At 36.9% G+C, this 15751-nt stretch overlaps 1 protein-coding gene across 2 annotated transcripts; it reads left to right on the top strand.

The window, feature by feature from the left end:
* Positions 1-2416: 2416 nt before the first annotated feature.
* Positions 2417-12823, top strand: NRAS (NRAS proto-oncogene, GTPase). 2 transcript variants are annotated; one of them, XM_034414252.2, is made up of 6 exons: positions 2417-2631; positions 5414-5540; positions 5978-6156; positions 7037-7196; positions 7689-7812; positions 8459-12823. In XM_034414252.2, the coding sequence occupies exons 1-5, from the start codon at positions 2570-2572 to the stop codon at positions 7806-7808; spliced, it is 648 nt and encodes a 215-aa protein (XP_034270143.1). In that variant the 5' UTR covers positions 2417-2569; the 3' UTR covers positions 7809-7812; positions 8459-12823. The 2 variants fall into 2 exon arrangements, with proteins under 2 accessions (XP_034270143.1, XP_034270145.1); XM_034414254.3 differs by having other exon boundaries at positions 2627-2822.
* The last annotated feature ends 2928 nt before the right edge of the window (positions 12824-15751 follow it).

Consider the following 15751-nt stretch of genomic DNA (forward strand, 5'->3'; position numbering starts at 1 on the left):
CCACACTGATTCCAGCAAGTCTGGTAGTTCCAGTTGCTGACATTGACACATGGTTGCAATATCATACAATCACCATTTGCAACCTCTTGCCAGCTTCCCTGTTGACCTTCCTTGTCGGAAACAGGCAAGTAAGGGTTGCAAATGGTGATCACATACCTGGAATGCTGCGAAAGAGGATGAAGTCAGCCCCTCCATAATAGTTCTCAGATATGCCTGATGTAAATAATGGAGTGCTGCAGTTTGGCAAGATACTGTCTATAGGTGTGGAACAAAGGAATTGCTTGGAATAATCATATGTGTTTCTTGGTTTGGGGGCCTGATACCATCTTTTAGTAAAAAGAAACACTTTTCAAATCACTGGGCATAGGATAAAGTTTTTACACATACCAGTACATTAAATAAACTACACAACTATTCCATTATCATCTTCAATTACAGCATCACAATTTTCAATATTTATGAGTTCCATTTCATTATTGGTACAAGGAAGATTACTATTGACAGCATTGATTTCAATTCCATTTTCAAAAGTAGTATCATTCCCATTGATTTGATTTACTTAAAGTGTCATCAAGTTGATGCTGATTCTTAGTAACCATACAGATATTCTCCAAAAGGATCTGTCAACAACCTGGTCCTTCAGGTCTTCAAATGGTGCACCCATTGCTACTTGTAACTGAGTCCATCCATCCTCCTGGTTGTCCTCTCTTCCTTTGATGGGTTGATTTGTTTGATACTCCTTGATTTATTTTCTTGGCTATCCGTGCTGTTCTCAGAAGTTTTTTCTACTGTTCAAAAGTATCGATAACTATTCTTTTGTTGAAAGCCCAACTTCCAGTGTGTCATAGGGAAACCATTCCCTGCACAATTCTGGTCTTTGTAGCTATAGATACATAAGGCCATTAGAGTATCTTTGCAAGAATTCATTGCTATGCTACCAAGGTATAATTGTAGTGTATTTCATGACTGATAGATCCTTAACTGTTAATAGCTGATCCCAAAAAAGAGATGCTATCCACCACTTTAGTGTACTCATTGTTAAGGCTGGTTGCTGCAGACATTCATTTTCTTGTATCTAGTCTTAGGCCAACTTTTCACTGTGCTCCTTGACTTTTATTATTCAAGCTTGCCCATCATTAGAATTTTTAGGGACCAGACCAGGGGTCAGCAACCTGCAGCTCTGGAGCCACATCTGGCTCTTTCACCCCTCTGCTGTGGCACCGTCACTCAAAATGTGTCATAACTACCAATGTGCGATATCCATCAGCACGTGATTTATTGAATTTTTCAACCCCCAGTAGGCCAACCATGGATAAATCCAATTCAGAAGAAAACAGAACTTTTAATTTAACTACATATTGCTAGTTTTGTGGCCACTCAATAAATAGTCAAGCACGGGAAGGGTTTTGTGGCTCCCAATGTTTTCTGTGGGAAACAGGTCCAAATGGTTCTTTGGGTGTTAAAGGTTACAGACCCCTAGACCAGACCATTGCCATCATGCCATTACTGATGTTTCTCAAATTTTAAAACCACACTCATCTTTCAATCCAGATTCTTTCAATATATATTCTGCATATAGAGTGAATAAATAGGGGAGGACAACAAGATCATATCATATTATACTCTTTTCTTTTAGTTTCCTAAGCACAGAATTGATCCATTTTTCATTTCATTTGCTCATTCTTTCTCTACCATTTCATCTTCTCAGATTCCACGGTTCAATTTTCCATGTGTCATAATCTTCACCAGATGGGTTGCCACTAACCTTCATTGCATGGATCACTGCATAGACTAATGGACTTAGTTGTACCTTTCTGCTACATGGAATATTCGGTGCTAAAGAAAAGTAAATATTACCAGTCATTTTTTCCACCTTTCGGCCAGGATACTACAAGCACAAGCAATGCCTAGTTTTAACTCAAGCATCCTCATACTGTTGTTTACAACCTCAGAACTGTAACACTACCCGGCAAACCAACACACTATTGCCAAAATCCCATGCGCTCCGACGTACATGTGGTGCATTTACACACTCAGAACACATTTCTCGGACTTTATTGAATTCACAGTATTGGGTTTCATGGGCAACGGACTGACCCACAGGATGCTGACTCCATAATCTTTCTTATTGTACCTCCAAATTGGATGTTCCATGTTAGCTGGGCATGGAGCAGCCTTGGGAACTCCGCCAATACGTTCCTGGAAGAAAAGCTGGGGAACCTTTAACCGGAGACCAGAAAAAACTTTTTTCCCAAGGCTGTTCTCAGGAATAGACCCCTAACGTCTCCAGTTTGGATAGCGAGTTCTAAGCCTTCGTATAGTGCAGAGGTCTTCAAACTTGGCAGCTTTAAGACTTGTGGACTTCAACTCCTAGAATTCTCCAGCCAGCCATGCTGGCTGGAGAATTCTGGGAGTTGAAGTCCACAAGTCTTAAAGCTGCCAAGTTTGAGGACCTCTGGTATAGTGAATTGTTTCAGACCACAGGCGACGATGCTACCCTTATGAAACCAAAGCCAGACTCCAGCGTTCTCCGGGCACAGCTCCCTTCCGAGACGCTCGGCACCGGTTGATGACGTCAGCGCTGTGCTACGTCGGAAGGGCGTTCCGGCGACCGCGAAGCCTGGAAGTGAAGTAAGTGGAGGTTCATACTTAACTTGCCAGCCGTTGGGCAGGGAGGGTGGAGGGGGTGGGGTGTCTCTCTTTGAAGTCCTTGCTCTCCGAGCCTGGGGTGGAGGGAAGCGTGGAAACGGCGCACCCCGGTCAGGAGAGACAGCGGTCTCTCGTCGTTCCCCAGCCGCTGTTGAGAGGCGCTGCCTTGGAAGGTATTTGCTATCCCCAGAGTTGGGTGTGTCCGTCGCTCCCGCTCGAATCCCGTCTCCCTGTCCTCGACGGTGCCCGATGGGCTTGATGCCCCTTTAGGAGAGCCTCTCCTGCCAATTCAGCTGCCTGGGGAAGTGGGGGGGGGGGAGAAAGCTGAAGGGAGTGGTGGTCCTGCGAGGCTCGTTATTCTCTGACTGGGATCTTGAGGGCTTAGTGCAGCTACCAGGAGCTGGTCGGTAAGGCTGGCTTGTGCTCTGTTTAGTGCCCACCACGCCATCAGGCTTTATTTAACTATAGTTTACAGAGCAAACCGTAGCTGGCATGATTCTCAAGAATAAGCTGCGGTTTACAAGCCATTATGGCTAGGTTGATAGACAGCCCTAAGGTAAAATACGGTTTGCTTTTTTAAAGTTCCTTGTCTTATTAAGGAAACGGGATTTCCTGTCTCGGTAACAAGCCTACAATATATATGAGATTGATCATCTACATAAGGCTGCCGAATCATTTTCTCTCTTCGCAGAATATGAATTTGAATCCTTTTGCCATCGGTCCAATCTGATATGAGTAAACTGCTCAGAGGCACTTTGGTGAGATGGGCAGTGTAGAGGTTATGTTATTTATTTATTATTTATTTATTTTATTTATTTTTATATGCCGCCCTTCTCCGGAGACTCAGGGCGGCTTACAATGCGTTAAGCAATAGCCTTCATACTTTTGTATATTGTATACAAAGTCAGCTTATTGCCCCCACAAACCGGGTCCTCATTTTACCCACCTTAGAAAGGATGGAAGGCTGAGTCGATCTTGAGCCTGGTGAGAATTGAACTCGCAGTAATTGCAGGCAGCTGGATGTTAAATGCTGCCTTAGTCGGAGGCATTAGCCTCTTACGCCACTCAGGCGTAATATGGCGTAATATGTTATAATATCATAGGTTCAATACAAAGTACACTACTCATTTACCTACTTATTTAGCAGGAAGGGTAAATATGTATTTGGTATCCCTTAGAGTTAAAAATTGGGTTCAGATCAATTGTTCATGTGTGATCTTTCTGTGTTTAGGATACACCAAATGACAAAAATAATTTTTTTCCCTTGGGTGCTTATTAAAATTTTGCAAATGTAGTCTTGAAAAGCAAATTTGTTTTGGTTGAGAGTTTTGTATAAAAGTGACATATAGTTATGCCAGTCTGAGTAGCTGGGGTAGAAAGAAGAATAATTTATACTCATATTGATTGTTTCCTAGTATGATTTGATTGCTTATTGTACCGTATGACTGTCACTGGCTGTTGTGCCTTGTGATTCTTGATGAGTGTATCTTGTCTTTTTATGTACATTGAGAGCATATGCACCAAAGACAAATTCCTTGTGTGTCCAATCACACTTGGCCAATAAAGAATTCTATTCTATTCTATTATTTTGCTGGACTTCAGATCTGAATTTAAGGCATTATATTAGTGCTAGATGAGAGAGAGAGAAAAAAATCTTCATAAGTGGTAGTACCTAGTTAGGGAAGACGGGATTGACTAGATGGATTGGATAGATTGATGACTTTGATGAAGAGAGGAAGTCCCAAAATCTTGAATAAGGTTGTGGTATATACCTTACATGCTTAAACAAAATTTAGGACAAGTGCTGCCCCCATTTGGAGAACTCTGGAATATCTTGAGGAAATGCGATACGATCGCAGTCTTGGATTTACTGCTGAAATGGTTATCCTGATAGGAATTTAATTGCCAGGAGAGCTATAGGAAGCATGTGTCCTAATATCAAAAGCAACTTCCATAACTTGAATTGATTCAGGTTTGGGCATTTGGGACACCATTTTTTTTAAAAAAAATCCTGCTTGCAGGATCTGCCCAGGGAGTAATAAGGTACTTCTAAACTCTTCATGAAACTTGTGCCATGTAGTCCTGAGGAATACTGTTCTGCATTCTAAACTTTTAAACATCCACATTAGGAATGGACAATCTCTTAACAATGTGATCCTTATTTTTCTTTGTTTTTCTTTTGGGTTGAAGCTTTCTGCTTCCATTCTCATGCATAATTCTATAAAACAAAAATGTTGCATCCCTGTAAATAAATCATTTTGCATTGAATCTTGATGGGATAACTTTGGGGTGCTACAATACAGCCTGTAGACTGCGTATTTTCCATATCTGTCCTAAAAGAATGGAAGATCTGGATATGTAAATTAATCCCTTTTTTTTACTCCTGTCTATCCCAGAAATGTGCCAGGTGCCAATTAAGAGAAAGAGAGAGAATAATACAAACTGCAAAGATAAGAGATTAAGAAAATAAGAGATGAGATGAGATTTTTGTTGTATTTTAAGAGAAGGTGATGAGTTGCTAAAATTGTTTATACTTATGGTAAAGTGGTCATTGTTACTAATATGTTTGGATAAGTGTGTTTTATTTTGTATTGTTCCTAATTACTTTTTTTAAAAAATGTAACATTGAATTATATTTTATTTATCAAATTTATATGCCACTCATCTCTGCCTCTTTTCAAGGCAGTATACATTCTTGTTATATAGGATATTTTAATGGAGGATGATTTGTACATAGCATCATATATATTTGTGTTACCAACAGGGCTCTGAGGAAGGCAATGACTGAGTACAAACTGGTGGTAGTAGGAGCTGGGGGTGTTGGAAAAAGTGCCCTGACCATCCAGCTTATCCAGAATCACTTCGTAGATGAATATGATCCTACTATTGAGGTAAGGCTTTGAGAATATTAACATCTTAGCATACTAAACAAGCTGTCCTTGGTACTTAAACATTTTGTTTTATCACTTTTTGCTGTCAATCGCTGGTCTCTGATATTTATTTTCACTGCCTTGAAAAATTAATTGGAAAAGACTTGTTAAGCAAGCATGCGGCAGAAGATGTTGTAGGATAAAAGTAAGGATGAATAATCAAACAGAGCCATATTAAGTTTTGATGTTATAAGCCATGTCACAAAAGAAACTGAGGTGATGTAAAAAAAATTAAAATGGGGAGAAATTAAATATGAATATGATGTTTACTATGATTACTGATTTTTTAAAATTCTACCCTTTCTCATCTTATCTCAATTATAATTTCAAAAATAGTTTTGTTTATTATCATTGAATGATTGCATATTTACTTTTGAAACTGCATTGATTTTCCATAGGATTCTTACCGCAAACAAGTTGTTATTGATGGAGAGACTTGTTTGCTAGATATCCTGGATACGGCAGGACAGGAGGAATATAGTGCCATGAGGGACCAATATATGAGAACTGGGGAAGGCTTTCTTTGTGTGTTTGCCATTAACAACAGCAAATCATTTGCAGATATAAATCTTTACAGGTAAGTTTTCCTTATCAATAACAAGAGATAAGATCAAGTGGCACATTGTCCACTAGCGAGATGATTACTCAGGCAATGATTAATAACTGCTGAGATATTTTACTTAATATAATAATATAATGCAACTTTGAATATGTACTGGACACTAGTTGTGGTTAGTGAATGGATTAGAACAGTGGTCCCCAACCTTTCCACTTTGGTGGCCTGGAACAGGTGGGGGCATGTGAGTGGTAGGCACACACGCACATGCACAGCTCCATTGGTAGAAGTGGGCCTGCACACGCTCCACTCGTGTGAATGGAGCTTTATGCACAAACTCCACGCATGAAACTCCACTCGTGAGCAACAGGCACTAGCGCTTATGCATAAAATTCCATTCATGCGAGTGGAAAGCGCTTGAGCGGAGAGTGCTCACATGCAAAGCTCTATTTCACTCTGAGTGGAGTGCGCATGTGCGCTTTCCCACCACTTGTGCAAGTGGAGCTTCCACTTGCAGCCAGTTTAGAATAGACCTCGGCCCAGGGGTTGCATTAGAAAATATATATATATGAAGTTAACCATAAAATAGACTTGAAGGATATCTTTTCAACCTCAGTGTTTTACTAGCATAGTAGCAGGTAAATTTGATTTCATTTCTATCCCCTTTTATCTAGAAAATAATGCAATATAATATTGAATTTAATTCCCTCAATAGAATATTCCCTCAGAATAATTCCCTCAGGATTGAAAGTCTTTTATTAGTCAGTTTCATCTTGATTGGACTGTTCATCAGTGACAGCAGAAACAGTGTCAGAAAAGTATGTGTTCACTCTCCCATTAACATATCCCATCATTCTGAGGAAAGATTCATTTTCTTTTTTCCTATCGTATCTTTCCCTAGAGAGCAAATTAAAAGAGTGAAAGATTCAGAAGATGTACCAATGGTATTAGTGGGAAACAAATGTGATTTGCCAACAAGAACAGTAGACACCAAGCAGGCTCACGAAGTAGCAAAGAGCTATGGTATTCCATTCATTGAGACATCTGCCAAAACAAGACAGGTAATGAATTCTTGTATTTCTGCTCATATCTTAAGAAAATAGCTAGAGTTATTGTTAGGTATATAGATAAATCTGATTGAGAAGAAAGACATAACATTAAAACCTATGGGTAGGAGCAGCCATCCTGTAGGTTATTTCAGTTTTTAATTTCTAAGAACCACACTGTCTAGTCCTGTTTGCATATTTATATTAATTACTAATCTAGTAGCTGAATTTTGAAGAAGTGCAGTCCACTTCCATAAATATTTTCTGTTACTTGATAAGTTCTTATGCATTTAGGTTTTCTTTACTTTTAATTGTGAATTAAACTGTGTAAGAAACAGTTTATGTTTGGGCTGCAAAATCCTAGTTCTTTAAGAATAGAGGAGGATTCTTAACATTAATGAAGAACATTAAATTCAGCATAGAGTTTTTCAGGAGGAATGTGAGAAAATAAAGTATAGGAAATAATTTACTTGCTTAAGACCATATGTTTCTCAACTTTCCATTCAGGGTGTTGAAGATGCTTTTTATACATTGGTTAGAGAAATCCGTCAGTATCGAATGAAAAGGCTCAACAGTAATGAAGATGGGAATCAAGGCTGCATGGGGGTGTCATGTCTTGTGATGTGATGAGGTAGGATGGCTTTTGTTTGACAAATATGGTACAGCAGTGTCTCTCAACCATGGTAAACTTTAAGCTCTGTGGACTTCAACTCACAGAATTCCACAGCCAGCACATTCTGGGAGTCTTGAAGTCCACAGATCTTAAAGTCACCAAAGCTGAGAAACACTGAGGTATGTTATAACATTTTTGAACTATTAGGTATTTTGAAGATAATTTGAAATGTATATCCTTTTCTGTCATCAAGCTGATAAGACCCTGGATATGCCTTTACAAAACTCATTTACCTTAAAGGATTTAGTAAAAAGTACTTGGTACTCTCATCATTACTGGTAGAGAATGTTGCTTTATTATGTTGCAGATCAATTGAAGTTGATGCAATTGGTACCAAGTCTCTGCATTATATTTTATAAAAATGAAAGTTCTAGCAGTTTGGATAGAATACTCTTGATGATAAGATATGTGTGCTTGTAAGTCTACCGGCCTTTGGAATTTCAGTTGCCTGAAATTGTCATGCACTAGTTCAATGTCTGGAAATCAAAATTAAATGTGTAGGTTTTCTTGGATTTTGAAGAGACATTCTGAGACAAATATACTATGCTAGTAATATTTTATGTCTAACAAAACAGAACTAATAAAACATATTTATCTATTTCAGCTGCCTTTGAATCCTCCATCCAAGTTCAAAGTTGAATCTTAATTCCACTGTGTTGCATTTCATGACGATGCCTTGGCCAGTATCATGCAAGTTGCCAATTGATCAATACTAAAACATTCTATCAGCACCAGAAGATACTCTTTCTGAACATCTACCTCTTTGCTCAGTTGAGCATGCAAAGAAAGTCTCATATGTTATGTGTGGGATATTTCACTTTCCTTTCTTGGGTAGGTTCAAACAGAGAAACTGATTATATGGGAACTATAGAGGCCAAATGCCTTGAAAGAAATAACATCTCATTTTCTGGAAAGAAGGCTGGAATGAATTGTGATCATGCTATTCCGAAAAAGCCATTGCATAGCATTGTATGGTAACATTACGCTTGATTTCCTGTACACCATTTTAAACCAAGATAATATTTCCTGTACTATGTACTTAAATATTCCTATTGTACATTAGGTTAATCACATCTAGTCTAACCTCTTTAATTCTGGCCTTTTTATAACAAAAGTAAAATTATTTGATTATCAAGTGCCTCTTTACAAAGGCAAGCTAGACTTTAAGCCTTATCATGCTGGTTGCAGCTCTGGTTCCCAGCTGACCCATCCTGAATGTTTCAAGCTGACTCAGTTCATTGGTCTGTGTTAACCCAGTATTATCTATGCTCAGCTTTATTGTCTTATCCTTCCCAATGAACTGTATGTGGGAACTTTTGCAGAAGATATTTACTAGTCCTGGGCTTTGTCGTCAAAGTTCCTCGCATCATTGGTTGAAAAGCACTTTGAGATTAAGATTCTCCTGAGGAAATAGCAGTCAATTGCTATTTTCCAGCAATTAAATATAATACATTCCATTTACCTTGTGCTTGAAGGTACTGGTGTTTTCATCAGGACCATTTATTGGCTGTGGATACTGTCAACAGCTGCTACTCCATTATCAGTCATAAAACATGATTGTGTGAAGTTTGTGTAGAAAAAAAATCTGTTTTATCTCAGCTATTTCTGCACTTCTATTTTTAGTTAAGCTTTTTACTCATTTGATACCTTTGTCAAGCACAGTGTTTTTAGGCTTACTAGTGAAGAAATGCATTTAGGGAGTCAACTTATTGGCATTATTCATTTTGAAAGCTCTCTCCAGGCTACTGCTGTGCAGTGAAACTTGAGGTGAAGAGCTAGGGTAAAATGGAACTAGAGGAATAGAGGGTGAATTTAATTTTCCTGCTGCTTAAAAGTAGGATTAAATCGATACTGTACATTTATCCTTACAAAATATGGAGCTGGATTCCTCAGTAGCCTCCATGCCTCTATCATAAAAGAAAAGGAGCTGTGAGTTTTCCTTTCTCTAATGCTGAGGAGTAGTTGATTGGATTACTATTTATATGATGTATCCAAAATCTGGTCCTGAATCCCATGTATGTGTATCATCTCACTTTCAAGTGAGTGAGTGAGTGAACTGCCTTCACTGAAAGTAGATGCTTAAAATGATGTGAGGTGATATAAAAGCTGTCTGTGTGACTGTTTTACATATCTGATTAATGTGGTTATGTTTTTTGAAGCACAGAAATGACTTCAATAGAAATTGAGTTTGTGGTCATTAAGTGGTGTACTGGTTTACAATATTGCCATTTTACTGCATACATTCTAAGTTGGATAGACAACCACTATCTCAACTTAATCCAAACTGTCTAATCTCCAAGTAAGAAAGTTCACAATTATTTCCTAAATATATAACTTATGGAGCATTTTCTCGAGAAATTTATGTCACCTGAGCAATAAATTGATACTGTTTAAAGTCCCTATGCATGTTGCTCAATGCTACATAGCATTCAGTTTTTCTTAGTGTGATTTCTTTGTTCTGTGGTAGATATGTGGCATATACTGGTGAAGATAGTGTAATTTCCTTAATTTCTGTAAGTCAGCCAGCTGTGTAAATTACAGGAGCACTACTGCAGAATGTGGGACTGCCTAAATAGAAGTACAGCGAAATGTTGGGCTTAAAAGAATTATTGAGAAATCACACTTCTTGGTTAGCATTTGCAGTTTGGAAATTGTAATTCCAGGAGCCTGAATATAAAATGTCATTTGTGGCTCAGTGTTCTGCATGTTTGTCAATGAATCTGAAAAGCACATAGTAATATATTTTTGGTATATATTACTTACATATTACCAAATATATGGTAATTTTCCATCTGGGGTTCACTTGTATTAACTGATGTTAATACAAGTGAGACATAGCTTAATTAAGAAGCAGTTTGTAGAATGAAGTAGGTGAAATCAGCTAATTTGGGTGATGGAAGCAATTTTCAAACACCTGTTTGCTTCAGCGTGTAAAACGTTTATCTAAAAGTTGGTAACATTTGTAATTCTCACCGTCTTTCAATTCTTGAAATTTCCTCCACTTACATTTGTATTATATGCAGAGGATGTTGTAGTGGCTAACCTGGGCCATAACTATATATTTATTCATGAGTGGTCTGCTGTCTTCTCCAGATCACTATTTGTCTCTTTCTGTAGCGCTAAGTACAAAAGGGATTCAATGGAGAACATTTGAAAAAACACACAGCAGTGACAAATATGAAGCTAAATCTCATGTACGCATAGTCCTTGATTTACAGCCACAATTGAGCCCAAAATTTCTACTGCTAAGCAAGGCAGTTAAGAGATTCATAAAGTCACTTTTTTCAGTGCCATTGTAACTTTGAACAGTCACAACTAGTCACTAAATGAATGGTTGTAAATCGAGGACTATCTATATTAGGGAATTTAGAAAAACAAGCACACAGATTAATAATCTATAGATTATTTCTATAGAATTATTGCTCACAAATTATCATGAACAGATGTATAACTAAAATAAGTGCGTAGTCTTGAATAAGAGTATGGTATATGCTGGTAGTGTCTGTTGGTTGCAGATTTAAAATAACTTTTACAACCATGTTCTTCAGCTGATCAGGGATATCTTTGTTGTTATTTTAGAAAAGAATCTCATTGATTCATGTAAATCTGCAGAAGCCCTTTCCAAAACAAGTTGGACTTTTAGTTAACTCTGCTCATAACATTAGATATGGGAAAAAAATCTATTGCAAGCTGGGCTTCCACTTACAGGTCCTTGTTTTTCTTCTGATTATAATAATGCTGTTAAAATTACACTAATAATTTGTTGTAGGTGCCATACATATTAATTTTACTGGACTGTTGAACAGAAAACAAGATTACAGTATTTAATCTGCTTAATATTTTTAAACATTTTCCATTACTAAAAGGATATGCCTGATATAGCAGGATAGTAGTATGCAAACTTAGACAAAATGTTGGTCCTTTTTAAAGGAAATGGTTTCCTTCACAGGATGAATGGCTTCTGTAAGTTGCCTGCTGTGTCATGCGTGTATTGTCTTGTTTAATGTTTCAGAATGTTTAATATACTGTTTCAGATATATTTGTGCCCATATGAAAATGTAATTGATCCACAGAATCTTATGGTCAGTTTCTTGTGTTACCTGCTATCTGTGATTTTAAAAAAATACCTATATTGATCTCTAAACTTTGGTAAGATACATTTGGACTGTTTGAAAACAAAAGTGCCTTTGTTGCCTAATAAATTAAAATTCCTGGAAATATATGTACAATTAGACATTCCTAATCACAGCAATTTGCTAATTTTGGTGTTAGTATCACAAAACTATTTAGACAAAAAATCCAACAAACCATTCCCCTTTCACCCACTTTCATACTATTGCCATATAGCCATCAGGAGTCAAACTTCACTAGAGAGACTTTAAAAATTCCATCCTTTTATGTGTGATTAAATATCATAAATATATTGTTAGTCTCTTACTCATCTATCATAATATATGATAGAGCCTAGACATGGTTAGGCTCTATTTTACATGGACAAAACAGGAATGAATGGCAAGATGCTATGTATATTACTGAAGGTCATCAGTGATGAAACACTGAAGTCAAGATTCTGATCATAATTCAGAGGCAGCTAAAAATAATTCTTAACTTCTGGAGCTGATATTCTCTCAATTTATGTTTATTTGGATAACAAAGTGACTTATTTTAAGAATGCTGTAATATTTGCTGTAACACCTGATTTCACTTTTAGTTATGCTTATTTTTAGGTCTCATACCTGAATACCACGGTTAATATGGGACAATAGATGCTGTGTGGATTTTAAAAAAATGGTCCATGCTTCCATTGTATGGTATTTCATGAACTTACTCTCTGGATTTCCAGACCACTAAATGTTAAAGGTTGACATATTGTCAAAGCACTAAATCTAATTCCATTGTAATGTAATCATTTTTTAATGTGTTTAAGCAAACACTGTTTTTTCCCCTAAAATATACAAATATTTCTTTAGTGTGTTTGTTCAGTAATTGGGTCAAAAACAAAATCCCCTACTTGGTATTGTGAAATGTGGGTAATTCATAATTACCAGAACCTGTAACTATTACAAGGTGAATCCTTCTCAAATGACTGGACCACCTTCAAAACACCTGGAGATCTTTGAATAATTATAGTACATTTTAGGCTGGTCAGATCCTTAGATTGTTCAGTAAAGCAGTCCCAAGTCTTGTGGTCAGTCACAGATCTTTAGCTAAATATTTGAAAACTTAAAAAATACTTTGTTGGTTTTGTAGAATGGCAGAAATATACATTTCTGTCAAAAATAGAAAAAGAAAATTTATGTTCCACCTACTCTATTTTTTTTCTTTTCTAAATTACATTTTGTAGTATAGGTGAATTTCAGATTCTTCTTCCTTAAAAAAATAATGGAAATTCCAGAACAACTCATTGACCACATGAGAAAGTTATATGCAGGGCAAGAAACCACAGTGTGCTATTTAATACTCATTCCTCCTCCTATTTTCTCCACAAAACCACCCTGTGAAATGATTTGGGCTGAGAGAGCATGACTAGCCCAGGTTATCCATCCAGCTTTCTTGTTGAAAAAAGTGGAAGGTATAAGATGACAGCCAGTAGCAAGACAGATGGTTTCAGTTACAATGGGGATGAGTGTACCATTGGAAGAGCTAAAAGATCTTCCAATTAGGGATTGATAGTCATGGGGAAAATGTATGTGGTCACTAAGAACTGAAAATGACTTGATGGCACAGTCACCTACAGTTTAAAAGATACAATCTGAAACCAAGGTTGGAAATAAATGGCCCCGATAACATCTTACTTAGATGTCAGATATGCAGGAAGCAGCATCTAATAAATCCTGGAAGGAACAATACCCTATCAAGGAAGAAACTATAATCCTAGCCAAGCTGTTATATATAAACAATCAGCAAGCTCCACCCTCCTGTGTACTGTGTACTGATGATACTATCTAGCATGGTAATGAAATGTTTGCAGGAAAATATGTTCAGAAGTCAAAACCCAACAGTTCAACCCTGTATTTCATTACGATTTTAGAAATATCTTACCAATTATTTCTATCTTGCAGACAATAAATCCTGGCCTTGAAAGAAGCAGAAGTTTAAAATTTTCAATTTTGATATAATTAAAATATAATTTACTGTAATTTTTAAAAGAAATATAGAAAAATAATAAAATACCATCATAAAGGAGCAACTGGAAAAGGCATATGAAACAATCATCTTCAAAGGAATACAACTCACAAGGAAAAAAAAAACAATATGCTACCCTTCCTGGATATCTGAGGGAGATGGATGGTTAAGAAATATGAAATATAAATAAAAATATCAGCAGAAGAAATGGCAGCAAATTAGAAACCCTAATGTCAAAAACCTACTCATACTAACCAAAACCTACTCACCCTAATCAAGTATTCCATTATTGAAGTAACAACCCAAACTCCCATAAAAGCAGCTGTGTAAGAATATTGTTCAGATAAGCAGAAAAAACTGCAGTAACCAAAAACAGAAAAAGAAAACCGACTGCTATACATCTACCAACAAATTGAATACTTAACACAATTTTATCAAAAAATGCCTAGTATTTATTTTTGTAGGCAACTGGACTTTCTTGTTTTTTCTTTGAAGATATATATATATATACATACAGTATATATGTATACATCTATATATATATACGTCTATATACATATACACACACATATATATATACATACACACACACACACACACATTATTGAATCACTTGGAGGCTATTTGTGTCCTCAGGGTCACCTGAGCAGTGCTCCTGGTTCCTGTAGTCTGCAATTTTTTTCTTTGGAAATCCATTCCTACTTCCACACCATTCAAACGGTATACATCCCAAATTGTGAAAAGAAACTAAACATCTTCAAAGAAAAAACGAAGTCCCCAGAAAAAGCACCTTTGGGACTGGATAACTGACAATTTGGGATGAACAATCTTTGAATGATGTGGGAATAGGAATGGATTTGCAAATATTTATTTTTAAAATTAAGGTAACTGGCCATCTTACAATCGTAAAAGGTAAAATCTAAATTAAAAACTAGCGCAATTAAAAGATGGGGAGGGCAGGAGCAGGATGGGGAGAGGTGGGATCTGTTATTAATCGATCAACCACCTCCACTGTGTTAATCAATTAACAAACGTTTACTATGGTTTATAAATCACATAACAGTTCACGGAATGTATGTGGATTAGCACCATGTGTGTTCTAGGCCATAGAGATGTAGATTGGAGAATTGTTGCTATCTTAAGAATCAAATACGTTCAATTTATAAGCTGTCTCAATCATTCAAGCAACTCTTAAGCAACAAATATTAAAACAGTGACAAAAAACCAGCAAAGATACTAAGCAATATTACGATGTTGGAGGGAAATACAGAATACAGCCAAGAATAAAAAATATCCCTGTCAGTGCGGAGTCCTAAATCATCCAAAGTCTGCTGGAAGAGATATATGCTTTCCTAAAATGACAATAAGGCTAGGGCTGTATAGATAACAAGGGGAATGTTGTATCTTCGTAGTTCTCTATCACAAGGCCACAACCTCCAAAAGATTTCTCCACACATTTTCTGTTCTTTTTCTGATGACCCTACTCTACTTCATCTGACTTTTTGAATAAAAGAGATCACAAGAGCTCAAAAGCGAATTAGTGTTACTGTAAAGCCTGAAGGTCATTCTTGGTTTCAGATGCAGTTTTAATACCTTTGACATTAACTGCAGAAATATTAGAAGCAAATGTAGTTTTACCGCCAGCTATAGTGGGCAGATAGTTTTCTGAAAATGGATTGAGAAAGCTGGGAAAGTCTTCCCAAGGATGACATGTGGGACTGGACTGCAGGGATTCAGTAAATTAACATATTGAGCTCAGCCTGAATTCTAG

This window comes from Pantherophis guttatus, chromosome 3 (assembly GCF_059756535.1).
Source record: "Pantherophis guttatus breed Tessera chromosome 3, ASM5975653v1, whole genome shotgun sequence".
NCBI classification, from domain to species: Eukaryota; Metazoa; Chordata; class Lepidosauria; order Squamata; family Colubridae; genus Pantherophis; species Pantherophis guttatus.

Coding starts and splice junctions, on each gene's coding strand:
- NRAS (XM_034414252.2), top strand. CDS start 2,570: ATGACGTCAGCGCTGTGCTACGTCGGAAGGGCGTTCCGGCGACCGCGA. Junction 6,157..7,036: donor GCAGATATAAATCTTTACAG/GTAAGTTTTCCT, acceptor ATCTTTCCCTAG/AGAGCAAATTAAAAGAGTGA. Junction 7,197..7,688: donor CATCTGCCAAAACAAGACAG/GTAATGAATTCT, acceptor CTTTCCATTCAG/GGTGTTGAAGATGCTTTTTA.